Source organism: Phaeoacremonium minimum (genome assembly GCF_000392275.1).
Source record: "Phaeoacremonium minimum UCRPA7 unplaced genomic scaffold PA7_03_scaffold_415, whole genome shotgun sequence".
NCBI lineage: Eukaryota > Fungi > Ascomycota > Sordariomycetes > Togniniales > Togniniaceae > Phaeoacremonium > Phaeoacremonium minimum.
In genome coordinates, this window is record NW_006921317.1 from 5187 (window position 1) to 21931 (window position 16745).

The 16745-nt window shown below is 51.0% G+C and overlaps 4 protein-coding genes across 4 annotated transcripts; 2 read left to right on the forward strand and 2 right to left on the reverse strand.

The window, feature by feature from the left end:
• Window positions 1-892: 892 nt before the first annotated feature.
• Window positions 893-1960, reverse strand: UCRPA7_5514 (putative -like family protein; the record flags this gene model as incomplete). The annotated part of the gene is made up of 2 exons (XM_007918061.1): window positions 893-1315; window positions 1385-1960. The coding sequence occupies 2 exons, from the start codon at window positions 1958-1960 to the stop codon at window positions 893-895; spliced, it is 999 nt and encodes a 332-aa protein (XP_007916252.1).
• A 3219-nt stretch (window positions 1961-5179) lies between these two features.
• On the forward strand, window positions 5180-6350 carry UCRPA7_5515 (putative major facilitator superfamily transporter protein; the record flags this gene model as incomplete). The annotated part of the gene is made up of 3 exons (XM_007918062.1): window positions 5180-5386; window positions 5443-5467; window positions 5530-6350. 3 exons carry the CDS (start codon window positions 5180-5182, stop codon window positions 6348-6350), a joined length of 1053 nt encoding a protein of 350 aa, XP_007916253.1.
• Window positions 6351-6535: 185 nt separating this feature from the next.
• Window positions 6536-9736, reverse strand: UCRPA7_5516 (putative wd repeat containing protein 36 protein; the record flags this gene model as incomplete). The annotated part of the gene is made up of 2 exons (XM_007918063.1): window positions 6536-9562; window positions 9620-9736. 2 exons carry the CDS (start codon window positions 9734-9736, stop codon window positions 6536-6538), a joined length of 3144 nt encoding a protein of 1047 aa, XP_007916254.1.
• Window positions 9737-12327: 2591 nt separating this feature from the next.
• UCRPA7_5517 (putative cortical actin cytoskeleton protein asp1 protein) lies at window positions 12328-16223 on the forward strand (the record flags this gene model as incomplete). Its single annotated transcript, XM_007918064.1, has 4 exons — window positions 12328-12333; window positions 12388-12409; window positions 12527-15890; window positions 15998-16223. The coding sequence occupies 4 exons, from the start codon at window positions 12328-12330 to the stop codon at window positions 16221-16223; spliced, it is 3618 nt and encodes a 1205-aa protein (XP_007916255.1).
• Window positions 16224-16745: the final 522 nt, after the last annotated feature.

Consider the following 16745-nt stretch of genomic DNA (forward strand, 5'->3'; position numbering starts at 1 on the left):
CAAGGAACTGCGGCCGACATTGGTATTTTTGAGCAGGCTCTGAGCATTGAATACTCCTACTTCCAGCCAACTATTTTCGGCTTGGCGTTCGAGCTCATGTTCAAGAAGTAAGTGATCAAAACAATTGCTGTTTTATAATCCAAAGGCTTATACTCTGTTTTCTGTAAAGGTTCTCGGGTCAGGGTGATACAAATCCTGATCCTGTCCTTGTGGCACGTTTTCGTTCTACATTAGCGACTCTTTTAGACCATTACGAAACGATCTTGGCTAACAGGCATTATCTTGCTGGGGATGTAAGAAAATACAGCAGCAAACACCCGCTTCAAAATCAGTCTGATATTGAAGGAGGCTAATCATTCTCTAGGTTTTTACCCTTGTGGATTTGTATCACTTGCCGTGGGTTCCATACTTGGCCAAGCTTGGTCTTGAGGGTGAAATAATCTCCAGGCCAAATTTTGAGGCTTGGACCAAGAGAGCTTTTTCTCGCCCATCGTGGCAGGCACTGGACAACTGAATATAGGCTATAGTACGTCAGGAATAGTTAGTTTGTAGATAATTGACAGTAAATTGCGTTGTCGACTCTGATGAACACGAAACGATGTACGAGGCCTGACGAGTGGCCACTGATTGATTGGCATGGAACGTTGAGATCCCAGGTGAGAGCACATGTCAAGGAGTATACCACTTACGAGGTCTTGATTTATTACCCACTTAATTCAGACCATGTCATCCAAACTAGGTGATAATTTTGAGTATCTGATGCTGTCATTAATAGTCTAGTTACGCGTTCTAGTGAAAAGTGTGCAGCTCGCTTGAAGAGTACGTTGACTTTGTTACTTTCCGAGATCCGACTAAAGAACCGCACTCCAATTTTGCTTCTTAATCCAATCCTCTACAGATGGGAGATGCACACCGACCTTTGTATACCAGTGTTAGCAACATTTCGATCGTATGTCAAACCCAGGACCAGATCTACCTCGGATGGATGGATAATACTGGGATCGCCACCATCATAGCCAAACTCGGAGATGTAAGCCGCACCGTCCTCGATATCGAGGCGGATATCATCAGGAAGATTAGCCCACCCACTGTTGGGGCCCGAAAGCTCGTATGTAGCTTTCACGCCGTGAACATGCCCCCAGGCCTCGGCAAATTCATTGAACGACATTTCTTCGCGGTAGGCAAGAAGATGCTTACCAGGCTCGTTGTCGACAAGGGCCTTCGTAAGTGGGCCCGTATCCTCGATTGTCGCGATGAAGGGTATCTTGCGATTGGGAGCTAGCTTGGCCTCGAATACGTAGACCCCGTTTGCATCCTGCCAATCATTTTATTGTTAATATGAATTCGCTCAACCTTTTAAGTTGAAGAAGAGCAATTCCCGTACCTTCCTTGGCTGGTAATGGGGCATTAAGAGCATATTGGTCAGGTACATGCCAATCTGGATTAGGCTGGTCTTCTTCATCAACTCCGGGTATTGGGTTTGCGCATACTCAACTGCTCTGGCTTCGCTATCAAAGTGGTAGACATGGGGCGTCTTGCCCTTTGACCACTTTGTCGCGTACGACAGAGCCGAAAAGATCAGACGTTCCAGTCCCTTGACGCCCGAAGCTGCCTCAAATATGTTCTTTCCTTGCTGCAACTCATAGTCGTGGGCCCATTCGAGCAAAGTTTGACCAGGTGCAACTTTTGAGGAGTTGGCCGGATTACGGAAACCGGTCCAGAAATCAGTTACGGCGAAGATAACGCTGGCACCCCGGAAGGCTGCTTCCAGGCTTGTCACATCGTCTAAGTCTGCACTGACCATTTCCACGCCCTTCAGTTGGAGGGTTTTTGCCGACGAGCTTCCTACATTGCGCGTCAAGCCACGGATTTTCCATTCTGCCAGCTCGAGGAAGGTTTGTACGACAGAGCCTCCTTGGTTGCCTGTGGCACCAATAACAACGATCAACTTCTCGGCCATACCGCTCAGCTTACTGTAATTGTTACTTCACCGACGTTCTGATTATAAGTGTTTTGCATTTTGCCGTCTCCTGTCTAGTCCAAATGTTTTGTATGTACTGTTATATAGTGACATATATTGCCTCATTGGGATAAGTTTCTATCGCCCTTAGTTGCAGAAGGAACGTTCAAAGTCCGTTAGGATCATATTGGGAGTTAAGAGGAATTTCAAAAAGTGCGAAGTCCGAATCTTATGTAAAGTCGGGTGAATTGGCTCAAAAGCTCTGTCCATGATTATAAATCATAGCAGTCTAGTGACTATTGTTCTTGTAGAATTTCCTCAACCCGCAAGGCTTGGAGTGAGTGATGAGTGCGGTAATAGGGGAACTTCCTCCGGACCCGCAGGAACTTCCGGAGCCGTGGGTGCTTCCGGACCCACACTTCGGATTCGGAGCACCATGGGCGAGATTCAAAACTGGCCGCCGCAATATGAGCCACCACCAACAAGAGTCCTTGCGAACGGAAAACATGAAGACCAGTACTGACCTCAGCCCAGGCCTAGAGAGGAACGTGGATGATACAACTAACGGCTCCTCTGAAATGAACCCCGAAGGCGAAGGACATAGTAAGTTTTAGGAAGCATGAGCTCTCTAGATCTCTGGCAGGGAGGTAAAAGACCCTCAGGCCTCTCTTCATAGTTTGGATGGATCGGAGTTGATTATGGAAGTGGTGGATCTGCAATTCAAAGTTCGTGCCTGGACTTGAGCGAGTGTCCAGTTGTGCGATGGTCTGCTGGATGTTGATCTCTGCGCACTATCGTGCTACTGTGGCCTTTCGCCACCCTCCGCAGTGCTGCTAGAGCTTAGTGGAGTCTTTATTCCATCTGGGGCACCAGAATGTAGGCATGATAGGTTTTAATAATACTCCATATCCGGACGCGGCATACGCATTCGTCGTTGCTTTGGGTGTGAATGACGAGAGTTATGCTATGCTCGCTGTAACTAGACTAGCTGTCACTTTCCAATAATTTGGGGCTTGTATAGTAATCAGGCCAACTCCATTCTACTCTAAATGCACGTTCAAGCTACACAAAAATCGCTAAGTGTCGCCCTTATGTCCAGAATCAATAATAACTCTTACTCGAAAACACCCTATAGCGATATAACATTTATTGTAGAGTAGAAAGTATCACATTGATCGACTAGAGATAGAGTCACCCCAAAGGTTCGATTAAATCAAGCAAGATTACAAACATTTGAGTTGTTAGTTACGAGAATGCTAACAACACATTATATATATCAGCACCGGTACCTTCATAGAGAATCAAACAAAATAAAAATGAGTTGATAGTAGAGTCTCGGTTCTGTGTTCCAGGATAATCAATACAACATACACGCCCCTGACTATAGACAGCCAACCTGTCGAAAAAGGTTGGAAGGTAAATCCACCCCTAGGCCTCTGTTATAAGATCCAGATAAGCATACATCTAGTGAGCAAGAGCGGTGTCGCAGCACGTGAATTAAGCGGGCGAGAGTCCTCCAATTGCCGTGTCATAACAGGGAGAAACTAAATAGAAAGTTCCATCTACACGAAAGGGATAAATATGTTGATGACTGCTCACATGGACTCATGGAAACAACTCTTCAGTATTGTGAGAAATCTGCATGGGCATTCGGATAACTTTATTATAATTCCAGGTCTCTGTGTCAACTCACAACCATTTAAAGAACGTGGTCTATACGGTTGCAAAGACTACGATGATAACAGCTATGCCACGAACCTTTTACATTATCGGGAAACAGTCCATTCACGTCCTTAAGCTATCGCAACAAACTATTACCTTAAGTCAGCCTACGGGGGCTGTTGGGATATTAAATTGATGTCCCCAATACGGGATGAAAGTAGTGTAACGTATTGTAGGAGTCGATTGCGTGATGTCGGTAGGAGCAAAATTCTTGGCATCGCTGTCAAGTATTCTTCTTTCGCGGACAATGAAAGCGCTCCGTCGTAAGCACTGGCACAAATGGCGTGCATTACTTGTGTATTATCGGTACATTATAGTAGACTTGGAAGTCCGTGGCCAGCCCCGCATAGATGCGGATTACGGATCAGGCATGTAAAGCATGCGTCTCCCACGGAAATCTATGTAGGCAAGTGCTGACATCTTATCTTAATAGATGGCTTGGAGGGATTTCGCAAGGTACATCCTGCAGCGCCAATCGTTTCTGGTTGGGGTTACATGCAGAGTCCGAGGATCCCATGCCCTAAAGTCCAACAACTTTACGGAGAGCCCAAATATGCTTTGAAATGACGACTTTCCGTAAGCCGGAACATCGCCTCTTCGCCGCCGTGGAGTTTTAGACTTCGATAATTAAACGGTTACGTGCATCATCCACCGTTCTCATATTGAAAACCTGATGAACCCTTTGAGTTTGCCATCCAGTTATCTCTACACACAACTTCGTGATCATCTACTATGGTTTCTAGAGAACCTCACGACGACTCAATGGCAGAACCAGACGAACGAAGCCCTCTTCTACGAGATGTTGAAATTGGCGGCAGCGATGGAACAGGTCTAATTGACACAGACGACCATGCCAATGGTGTGAGAACTCAGAGAATTGATCCTGCAGCAAAGACAACTCGCGAAGATGAGGAGGAGACCGAAGGCACCTCTGAAGAGATAACGGTTTTACCAGCGAGCGACACCCCATTCCTCAATGGCATCAGCGTCAAACGGTTCTGGGTCATCTTTATTGTGATAAACATCACCTTTTTCATCTCGATTTTTGATACTACTATCATCGCGTCTAGCCATCCTATCATCATGTCGCACTTCAAGAGCGCTAACAGCGCCTCATGGCTCTCGACAGCCTATCTCCTGACTTCGACCATAATGCAGCCACTGGTTGGCCGGATCACGGACAGTTCTGGTCGCAAAATACCTTTTATCATTGCCCTTGGCATCATCACCGTGGGAACACTTTGGTGCGCTCTGGCGCAAAGCCTGCTTTCCATCATTCTTGCCAGAGCCATGTGCGGGTTTGGCGCAGGAATCATGTTCGCCTTGGCGGGCATTGTGATCTCAGATCTCATTCCTATTGAGTAGATGCCTATTTAACCTACAACATTCGTATCATGATACTAACGGCACCACCCTAGACGCCGAGGATCATACCAATCAATTTTCAACATCATCTTTGGCATTGGGGCCGCATTGGGGGCTGCACTAGGGGGCGTGATGGCAGACTCATGGGGATGGCGATGGGAATTTGGAGTGCAGGTGCCATTCTTATTCATATTGACTATTGTGGCCATGTTCGCTCTGCCAGCAGATCTTGGCCTGTATGGTCGCGAGCCAGAGAGTATTTGGACTGTGTTAAAGACATTTGACATCAAAGGCTCCATACTGCTGACAATTGCCATCATCTTCCTCATTCTTGGTTTGGTGAGTCTCATTGTACCTTTCTCAACTCCTAGGCATGTGCTGACTGGATATGACAGAGTCTTGGAGGCAACGTACTACCTTGTAAGTTGAGAATTCACTGTCACTGCGTGATGCCATTATTCATCAGTGCTGACAAGGCAAAGGGTCGCATCCGTTCATTATCTCATCTATCGTCATTGCTGCATTATCATTCCCGATCTTCCTACACATTGAGACGAAAGCACAACGCCCTGTCATGCCGCCACACCTTATCGGCAAGTCGCCGCACGGCAACCTAATTCTCTCAAATTTCCTGGGGTGTATCATGCAATTTGCAATCTTCTTCAACGTGCCATTGTTCTTCCAAGGTGTGCTCCTCTCATCAGCAACCAACTCCGGTCTGCGGCTGGCCCTGCCGTCCGGGTTCGCCTCTCTCGTCGGCGCCGCGACCGGCTTCCTCATCACGTACACGAAGCGTCTGAAGTGGCCCCTTGTTCTGGGCGCAGTCATGTACCTATTTGGCACCATTGTTCTTGCCACAATGCGCCCCGGGTGGCCGGAATGGCTCTACCTGCTGTGTCTCCTGCCCACCAGCGCCGGGCAGGGGTTCCAGGCTCCTGGCACGTTCATCGCCGTCCTCGCGGCAAGTGAACAGCAGGCGCAAGCCGTCACCACCAGCACGCTGCTCCTGTGGCGCTCGATCGGACTTATCATTGGCGTCGCAAGTAGTAGCCTCGTTGTGCAGAATGCGCTGGTCTGGTACCTGGAGGCGTATGTGGACGGGCCTGAGAAGGAAACCGTTATCAGACAAGTGCGGAAGTCCGTGGAGGCGATTCGGTCTTTGAGCCCCGAATATCAAACCCAGGTTATTAGAAGCTACGAAGCCGCTCTTCGACTTACATTCATTTGTCTCGTTGCTTTGGCGGTCATTACGGTCTTGTTGATTCTGCCAGTTAGACTCCCGAGACTGGGTACTCGGAAGTAAATTCGCCATACTAAGCTAAGAAAAAAAGACAGAAAGACAATGATACAACTAGACAGTAGCCTTTTGTAGACTAGATAACACTTCAGTCTGGTCTTCTATATATACTCTGATAATAGATATGGATATATTATCTCATGGTATAAAATGCTCTAGGCCTAGTCTGAATATATACAGCAATTAGTCGTCTAAGTTCTTGGATTTCTCAAGAATGAGACAACGCCGCCACAGTAACCAACGAGATGGTCGAGCCGAGCCTTCTCCTGCTCTTGTCGCTGCTTCCACTCAGCAAGCGCCTTCAGTAAGACCTCATTCTCGATGATAAGATCGAAATGTAGACGCAAGAACACCGTCATCCAAGCCTGCGTCAGCTCGTAATCCCGCCTTGCGATAAGACGAGCAGTCAACGCATGGATGAAGTGTAGTAGTTCGTTAGACTCGTCCTCTCTGTTCATCCCGATCGACAAGGACCGGAGTTCGAGGTCAGCTGTTGAGGGAGATAATGACTTTAGATACTCGATGAACCCGCTGTAGTCTCCTGTCTCCGCGCCATGGCGCAGTTTTGACGTGAATGCTTCTTCCGAGCGGCTGCGATCAAGCTTCGTGATTCGGGACCTAGGTTCGTCGCTCTCCAGGGGTACAACGGCGTTTGATCTATCACCAGGCTTGGAGCCGTTCACCGTTGATGGCAAAAAGAAGGGTGCCTTCTCAGGGGCTTTGGGTGCCTCTGTCGGTTTGTTCCTCTGCTTGATGATGTCCAAATGTAGAAGTGTCTGCCAGCGGCTCTTGGGCACCAGACTCAAGGTCATCATATCGGCGCTCAGCTGATCAAGCGTGGGTGCTACAACGGTGTCATCTTCTTCGACATCCACATCCTCTTCGTAAGCAGCTTCGATCAAGCCCTGTCCACCCTCGCCTGAAGTGGTGGGCCCCGCGATCTGAGCTATTTCCCTCTCAGAGATCTGTCTCGTAGGCACGTGCTTGAATACAGCACGGTTCGTCCAGATATGGACACCTAGTTGACCTTCGGTAGCGGCTGCGAGGTACTCTCCCGTCACAGAGAATGCCAGTGCCGTGCACGGCTTCTCTAATCGGATGGCGTCAATGAGATGACTGGTTGGTAAGTCCCACACCCGCAGGACGGCGTCTTGTGATGCGGCAATGACCCAGCGCCCATCGTTTGAGAAGCAGAAATCATTGATGCCGCCTTGGCACCCCCAAAATTCTCTAATCGTCTTTTTCGTCTCAATGTCCACAACGCGGATGGATCCATCGTCGCATGAGAAAGCAATAAGGTCATTTGCGGCATGATATCGACATCCTGTGATGGCCGTCATCGGGGCCCAGTCCAGCTGTTCTACCAGATTACCGGTAAGGAAATCCCAGAACTTGATCGTGCCGTCCAGTGAACATGTTATGACCAGCTTGTTCATGGAGTCAACTACAATGCCGGTGACAGCCTTTGTGTGTTTCCCCATTCCTGGTGTGAAACCAGGATTTGATCTGGACTGCAATTGCGACACATTGTCTGTTTGCCTTAGCTGCTGCATCTTCAGCTGCCTTGCTTGAGCAGGCGTCAATCGAGAAGGAAACCTTTGCCGATGCAGCCCTGACTGCAGGTTGAACATGTCCACGCTGCCGCCCTCCGAGCCCACGACCGCGAACGTGCCGCATGGGCTGATTGCCACATTTGACACATTTAGGCCATCACCAGTCTGGAAAGCCCAACGGCCTGCTCTCTTCCTTCCCCAGAACCACGTTCTTGCAAAAGGGTCATTTTTGTGTGCTGTGACGACGCTTTCCCATCCGGTCATGCCACTGATCTCAGCATCCAGTGGCTTTTTCTGGCCATGACCCTTCTGCCAGATCGGCTGGTTGCCAGGCATTGCGCCTATACCGCCGTCTCGGTTCAAAGAGGATGCGATGCATGTGATCTCGGGAGCTTTAAGATCATCCAGCGTAGTTGTGGGACCATGGCTCAGGGCTGCCGTTGAAAGGATACCAATTTTCTTTGCCTTCTTGCGAATGTTTCCTTGGCTCAGCTCTGTGCTTTGGCCGTCACGACGCAGACTCCAGCCCCACAAACTCCTGTCCTGGCCACCACTAAGTAGCCACTTATTGCCTCCCTCAGAACCGTCAAAGTCAGAGGGGAGAAACTGCAGGGTTTTAACCGGGCCAGCATGACCACTTCGGGTATGAAGAATGCGTGGTATTGGTGAGAAAGGGGTTTCGTCAAAGATCCAAGACTTGAGTGAGTTGTCTAGGCCGCTTGTAACAACAACTGGCTGTCCGGGCAGGAATTCGATCTTGCTCACTCCACCTCGAACATCCGGCCCATCATGTACGGGTGGGTTATGAGCGCTTCTCAGAACTCCCATTACCCTCCCGCCCTTGTTAAGATCCCAGAAGGTGATGTCTCCGTTCTTTGCGGTGGCAGTAGCCATAACGCCGTCTTTTCTGCCATCTTGTCCTGCCCCTTGTCCGTCCGTGCGAAAGGATATTGTAGTCACGGGGGCTTCATCTGTTCCAGCGTTGAGTTGCACGACTGCTTTATCAGTTCGGACGTTCTGGATGACAAGCGGACCGTTGGAATAGGAGATGGCCAGAAGAGAAAGCGCAGGTGTAGGCTCGAGACAAGTAACAGCGCCGGCTTTTGGCGATGGGGGCAGAATGGTGTAGACGAGCTTCCCCGTGCTAACGTTCCAAATCTCGACCCAGCCGTCTCGTCGTCCGACAAATATCTTGTTCAGATAGGTTGGCATGTTGCAGATTCCTCCTGTGAGCTCATTGTCGCCCTTTGCGCCTACGGTGTGCAGAGTCGTGTAGTGCTCAAACGTTGATGTCTTCCAGACTTCAATCCTCGTCAGGGCGCAACCAATGATCCATGATCCGAATATAAGAATTTGGCGTATTGGCTGGTCAGCGTTGCCGGTTGCTTCGAGCTCAGCTACCTTCTTGCCCCTCTGAAAAACCCAAACGCCCTGACTGCTGCCATGACTGCCGCCTCCCCATGCAGCGAAGACCTTCTCCTTCCAGGCGTATGTAGCTGTGATGTCGGTAGGTGTCTGAGGTCGCGTGATGAAGACAAGATTCAGACCGCGCTTGAGGTCGTAGGTCTGAAGAGATCGGCCAACAGAGGTGGTAATCTGAAAGGTGGTCTTGCCCATGGGAATCGAGGTGAATGGAACGTCTGTTGGAGAGACCAGTCCGACCGTCTATTTTAGGATGTCAGAATTGCACGTTCTATTGCATTCAAACGGCACAAAACATACCCTGAAAGGTGCAAAGATCCTTGATGTGCCCGTCGGCGGTGCACCGCCCTGAGTTTTCTGCACCGCATCGCGCCTTTGGCGCTTCATCAGGCGCCCGTCGGACTCTGAATGAGGCATCTTGGATTCCATCAAGGCTCAACGGCCAGGAGAATCAATTGATGCCGAGGTTGAGTCACAAATGCGTACTCTCGGCTTTCCTATGTATGACCATGGGCGTAGCTCAAGACTTGCGACTCGAGAAATTTTTGGTGGATGCTGCCTTTTTTGGGGCTTATCGATAAGAGCGATAAGATGTGAATGCACCACCTGGATCTGCCCAGGTGGGCATCCACACCTACCTGCACCTGCATTGGGAAAGTAATATGAAGCCAGGCATTCCATTCAGAATATAAGAGAACAAGGGAGACTGAGATTCAGGGTGAGAAATTTGAGCGACTACTTCGTCCCTCAACCATGGAGAAAGTACTTGATTGTCTACAGCCCTGGAGGATAGCATGCGCAGAGTGTAAAATCTCAAAATATGGTCTACCGTCTCCATCAAATGCATCACTATGAATGCCTGAAAGTGTCTTATAACATTCGATCAATGACATTCCAGGAGTAAACACAACAAATCAGCGTCCATATAGACTGCAATTTTGCATCATGTTCCAAGTCCACACCCATCACCTGGTAGGTGAATAGCCATTACTGTTGGTTGTACAGCGGTGAAGTATCCGTATCCCTGCAACTTGGAAGACTTCAATGCCCCGCCGTGCTCACCGCTTACCTTTTTTCCTGGGGACCGACTGGACCAGAATACTGCCGGCTTTGGTGGGGCAACTTTTCCCGACTCGTTTTTTTCTCTCTTTCTCTCTGTACGCCTCCCTGTCAGAGAGCGAAAGCCACCCACGCACGTCATAGCCTACCCAGGTTATCCTGGTCTTCCATTTGGTGGTACATGTACTGTACAGGACAGCATCTCAAGTCCAAGCAGCAAAACTAAGAGGTGATCTAACCCAGCCTAACACTCCCGACTCGGCCCTCATTCACATTTCAATTGATCGCCAGACCATCCCTTCAGGCCATTTCCTCACTAAATCTAAGGGGTTATCGGCCTTGAGACCTCCCAGAGACCTATTAGAGCTGCACGTGCCCAGCTCAACAGAAACGTGGAAGTCTCTTTTCACATGCAAGCTTCTCAGTGTTCTGACGTGGTTCCCTTTCTGGATTATACCTTTAGTCTAAACCCAATGCAACCAACCTTGGATTCACCTTGACCTTGACATTGATTTTTGACCTTGACCGGCCCAGACCACTCAAGCTTCACTGACCCAGTGCCAGCAAAGGCTATCCTATCCGCCAGTCTGCTCCGCTTCTCGTGCGCTGTGTTGGCGCCGTCCACGGCCTGTCTGACCAGATGGACCCCCCTAGCTCAACAAGCTCCGGTGGCCGGCTCAGTTTTAGCACCAGACTCTCTGTAGACGGTGGCCCAACACCTACCTCAGTCCCGCCACCACCGCAGAACCCACCGGCGGCAGCACCAATACCGATTCCAGCAGCACATCCATCCAGCACCGGTGCGCTCCAAGAGCCATCCTCGTTCTCCTCCTCCACTACAGAGCCGCAGGCCTCGACCTCTCCACGGCCACGCAGCAAAACCCACCGCACCTCGTCCCTGTCCCACAACCTGTCCTCGTCCGCCTCGGCCCAAGTCACCGTGGCCAGTCGCAAGAGCCGGCATGCTGAGCCTGGCACCACTGAGGCCCACGCCGAACGAGCTAGTCTGTCCATGCCCCCACCATTGTCCCGACCTGTGAAGAGCCCTCGACCTTCTCTCCCCCAGAGCAGGCGTGAATCGTCCCATTCCGAGGCTGGGAGCGAAGACCTGAACCCCGTCAGAGCTCAGGATCGCCGTCGAACCTTCAGTCAGACATCTCGAGACGAACCAGGCCTCTCAGCCGTAGAGGACGAGTTCGACACTCCTCGTCTCCAAGCAGGGAACAGCCAAGACACGATACTGCACAGGCAGCTTCCCGAGCCTGCCCTGCCCTCCTCCAGAGGTTCCTTCTCCGAGACCGATGCTAAGCGCATGAGCGTCTCGTCTATGTACTCGATGGCTTCTGCTCGCGGCGTACCCAGCTCAGCAGGATCAGCAAACGGCTCAGACAGTGGTGTTGGCGGAACCGTGCACCGTACAGTATCAGGCCTGATGGCTTCGACTGGGAAACCGGCCAACCCTCCCCAGGGCGAGACCGTCGTGTCCAATGTGACAGTGACGACTAACAGTCAGGGGTCAGGCGGTGGCCATCTGGCCCCGAGGGAATCCCATCACCACCCCCTAGGCGACATCATCAAACGAAACACCCTGCCGACTCCAAGGTCCGACCCCACGAGCACACCGCGGCCGCCGCAGCCGACTCGATCACGCAGCCGGGCGAAACGTCGCTTCAGCGGTAGTACCGCGGCTAGCAGCCACAGCCCGAGCAGTGACAGGGGACCTCACCAGCGTGTGGAAAAAGAAGAGGGTTCGTCTGTCCGCTCGGGAAGAAAGCTGGGTAGAGAAAGGAGTCTAACTCAGCTTACAGTCAAGCCTGCTCCCTGGGGCGTGATCGGTGTCTGCGCGTTAGACGTCAAGGCGAGAAGTAAACCTAGCAGAAATATTCTTAATAGGTTGATAGCGAATCGAGAATTTGATGTGGTCGTATTTGGAGACAAAGTCATTCTGGATGAAGGTAAGACCCTATCATAACATATTCATGATCTTAGGCCTGGCTAACGTGGATTAGATATTGAGAACTGGCCCATGTGGTAAGTGAACCTGCCCCTGAAACAATACCTGCAGTCGCTGTGGAAACGGTACTTGAAGGCACGAGAAGGAAATGCAACTAATGAAATAAAGTGACTACTTAATATCGTTCTACTCAGATGGGTTCCCGCTCGACAAAGCCATTGCATACGTGAAGGCTCGCAAGCCTTTCTGTGTCAATGATGTGCCTATGCAAAAGATCCTGTGGGACAGACGTATCTGCCTCCGTTTACTTGACAGGGTTGGCGTGCCCTCACCGCAACGCTTGGAGGTTAGCCGCGACGGCGGTCCCAAACTTTTGACTCCTGATATCACAAAACACATTAAAGATATCACGGGTATCTCATTTGAGCCTACCCCCACTGAACCCGATAAGAGCCAAGCGCCCCGCAAAGTTGAGCTTCTCGACAACGGTGACATCCTTAGTGTGGATGGAGCTTTGTTGAAGAAGCCGTTCGTTGAGAAGCCTACCAGTGGGGAAGATCACAATATTATTATTTACTTCCCCCAATCGGCCGGTGGTGGCGCGCGGAAGCTCTTTAGAAAGATTGGAAACAAGAGCTCTGAATTTGTCGAAGATTTGATCGTCCCAAGAGCCATCACTCAACCGGACGGTAGTTTCATCTATGAGAAATTTATGAAGGTAGACAACGCCGAGGATGTCAAGGCGTACACCGTGGGTCCTACTTATTGCCATGCTGAGACAAGGAAGTCGCCGGTTGTCGACGGTGTCGTGCGCCGCAACACTCATGGAAAGGAGGTTCGGTACGTGACGGCCCTTACCACCGAGGAGAAAGAAATGGCCAGCAAGATCTCTACCGTTTTTGGACAACGTGTGTGTGGTTTCGATCTTCTCCGGGCTGGTGGCAAGAGCTACGTGATCGACGTCAATGGATGGAGCTTCGTCAAGGACAATGAGGACTACTATGATCACTGTGCGAACATCTTGAAGGAGATGTTTATCAAGGAGAAAGTCCGAAGAGGAGGACTCACGCCGCCGATTCCATCTCCAGCTGCCTCTGAGGTAGATCCGATGGTCAAGACCGGCCTAGGCATCAAGGAGAAAGAGCCTACTCCTCTCTCCGGAATGCTACCAAATCAGCCTAACGCTCCGAAGATCCCGTCTAGCGCAGCCTCTGTGTCAGGCGAGAAGCCATCGCAAGAGAAGAAGGCTGGTGAGCTGACGGCACCTCCCGCTGTGCCCACTCCCAAGTCAGAGAGCACGGTGGCCTCGAAATTGCAGAGTGCCTCAACCAGTCCCCTAATAAGCCAACTCCCTGAGTCTGTAACGAAATCTGTGCCATCAACAACTCCCTCCACAGTGCCAGCGACTCCGGCGCTTCTCCCCGAAAATGATGTTGAAGAGAGCGAGGAGACACCACCTCCACCTCCGCCCAAGCATTCCTGGAAGCTAAAGGGCATTGTCTCGGTTATTCGACATGCCGATCGCACTCCAAAGCAAAAGTACAAGTTCACCTTCCACACTGAACCGTTCATTGAGCTTCTCAGGGGTCACCAAGAAGAGGTATTATTGATTGGCGAGCCTGCCTTGGCAAGCGTTCTTGATGCCGTCGACATAGCCATGCGAGCAGGCATCGAAGATCGCGCAAAGCTGAAATCTCTTCGCAATGTACTTGTCAAGAAGGGCAGCTGGCCGGGAACCAAGGTCCAGATCAAACCCATGTTCCGAAAGAAGAAGACAGATGAGATGGCACCAGTCGACGAAAAGAAGGTCTCCGAGAAAGAGAAGGTCAAGGCAGTCGAAGAAGTAACGCCTGCAGAGGCCTCACAGTCAGAGGCTGAGTCTGATTCTCGCCCACGACAGCCAAAGCGGCACGACTCCTTATCAGGCGTCACAATGTCAAAGTTCACCGCTGCTGAGAATAGCTTGGTGCTCGACAAGCTCCAACTCATTGTGAAATGGGGTGGAGAGCCAACGCACTCCGCTCGCTATCAAGCGCAGGAGCTGGGCGAGAACATGCGTAATGATTTCCGTTTGCTGAACCGTGATATCTTGGATGAGGTCCACGTATACAGCTCTTCAGAACGGCGGGTGACCACCAGTGCCCAAATATGGGCAGCATCCTTCCTGGGTCAAAAAGACGTGTCTGAGGACTTCATAACAATCCGAAAGGACCTGCTAGACGATTCTAATGCTGCGAAAGATGAAATGGACAAGGTAAAGAAGAAGCTGAAGGGTTTGCTACGAAAGGGCAATGAGCGGCCGTCGCAATTTGCATGGCCGCCCAACATGCCTGAACCAGCGGAGGTGCAGACACGAGTGGTGCAGCTCATGAATTTCCACCGCCGAGTTTTGCAACACAATTACAGCAAGCTATATAGTGGCGCTGTAAACTCCCTTACCGCGATCTCCAACCCGAGCGTTGAAAAGCTCAACGGCCCTCCGCCATCTGAAGGCTCCGCTTCTTCATCTCTATCGCAAGTCAATGCAGTCAATAACATACAAGCGCGATGGTGTTGCGGCGAGGACGCCGAACTCTTCAGGGAGCGGTGGGAGAAGCTTTTCCAGGAGTTTTGTGATGGAGACAAGGTTGATCCCAGCAAGATCTCCGAGCTCTACGACACCATGAAGTTTGATGCTCTACACAATCGGCAATTCCTCGAATGGGTGTTCACTCCACCCAAGACCATGCTTGAGGACGAATACGGCATTGCCCCTTCCAGCGGGAAAGACACCAAGGCGCCACAGAAGGACAACAGCGAGCACGCTTCCAGCAAGTCTTCTGAAGACTCCAAGGAATCTCGAAGCGAAACATCGGCATCTGTATCACGGGAGGGCGAGCGCGTTGATGGGCAACCGCGTTCGGTCAGGCGGATGTTCCGCAGACGGTCCTGGATGAACAATCTGCGCCACGCTGGTGTTGAACCGCCCGAGCAGTACTTCCATCTGTATCAGGGTAACAGTCAGACTAAAGCCAAGACTGATGCTCGATTCGAGCCTTTACGAGAGCTGTATCAGCTTGCCAAGGTCCTCTTCGACTTCATCTGTCCGCAGGAGTACGGCATCTCGGACAGTGAAAAGCTTGAGATTGGGCTCCTGACCTCGCTGCCGCTCCTGAAGGAGATTGTCCAGGACCTCGAGGAGATGCAAGCATCAGACGATGCCAAGTCTTTCTTCTACTTTACCAAGGAGTCACACATCTACACCTTGCTCAACTGCATCCTGGAAGGCGGCATCGAGACGAAGATCAAGCGCAGCACCATCCCGGAGCTCGACTACCTCTCCCAAATCTGCTTTGAACTCTACGAGTCGGAGACCAAACCGCCCCAACAAGAGGGCTGTGCAATCCCCACGTTTGCATATAGCATTCGCATCACCATCAGTCCGGGATGCCATATCTACGACCCCCTGGACATCCAGCTCGACAGCAGGCATTGCATCAGCTGCGCCCCGAGGAGGAGCTTGACGCCGCACATTGATTGGAAGGCAGTGATCGAGACCCTCCGTGCTAAATTCCATCAGTAAGTTTCTCCCTCCTTCCTGCCCAGAATATCATGACATCTGGCGGTGACGAAGGGAAGGTCGCCGGTCAAAAAGTGGAGGCCGTGCGCTAACACGAGAGATGCAGGGTCAAACTGCCGAAGACTTTCGTCGCGGTCAATCTCTCTGACGCATTCTCTTTCCAGGAGAAGGAGAAGAGCCAGGATGACGTCTTGGAGATGAAGGGTCTTGACAAGAACGCTAAGGCGCCGTCGGAATCGTCGGCGGCGCAGGAGGATCCTGATCCCAGAGACGCGGTTGTTGAAGACACCGACCTGGTCCCAGCAAGCGACGCGCTCCCGGCTCAAGATTAAATCGGTGACCCGGGAGCGAGCCCATAGCCCGGCAGCACCAGCGGGAAGTGGAGGCAGAGGTGGAGAGATTGAGAAATGCGAACCATCATTCTTCATTCACCTGCAGTATGCGCAAATGTGGTTCATTCCACGGGGTCTCAAGTCCGATCGTTTATTCGCACACCGCCAATTTCACTCAAGTGTACTCGCATCACGGCGGTCCCCAGATAGCGAAAACTTTAAGAGGGGCTTGACGTTATTCTGAGGACGCGCCGTGAGAGATGATTGGTTAGATGGGAAGACGCTGCAATTGTGTGCTCTAAGATGGATCTCATTCAATGAATGATAAGATGATACAAAGAGAAGGGCCTGCACGATGATAGGCGGGGAAGCGGAACCCACGCCGTTGTGACGCATTGTCAGCAGAGCTTAGCCCTTTTGCTTCAACTGTACAGTAGAATACCACGAATGGTTAGTTAGACAATAGACGAGATGACAGAACCGATAAGAGTGTTACACTCTCTGCTTCTGAAAGCTTGGGAG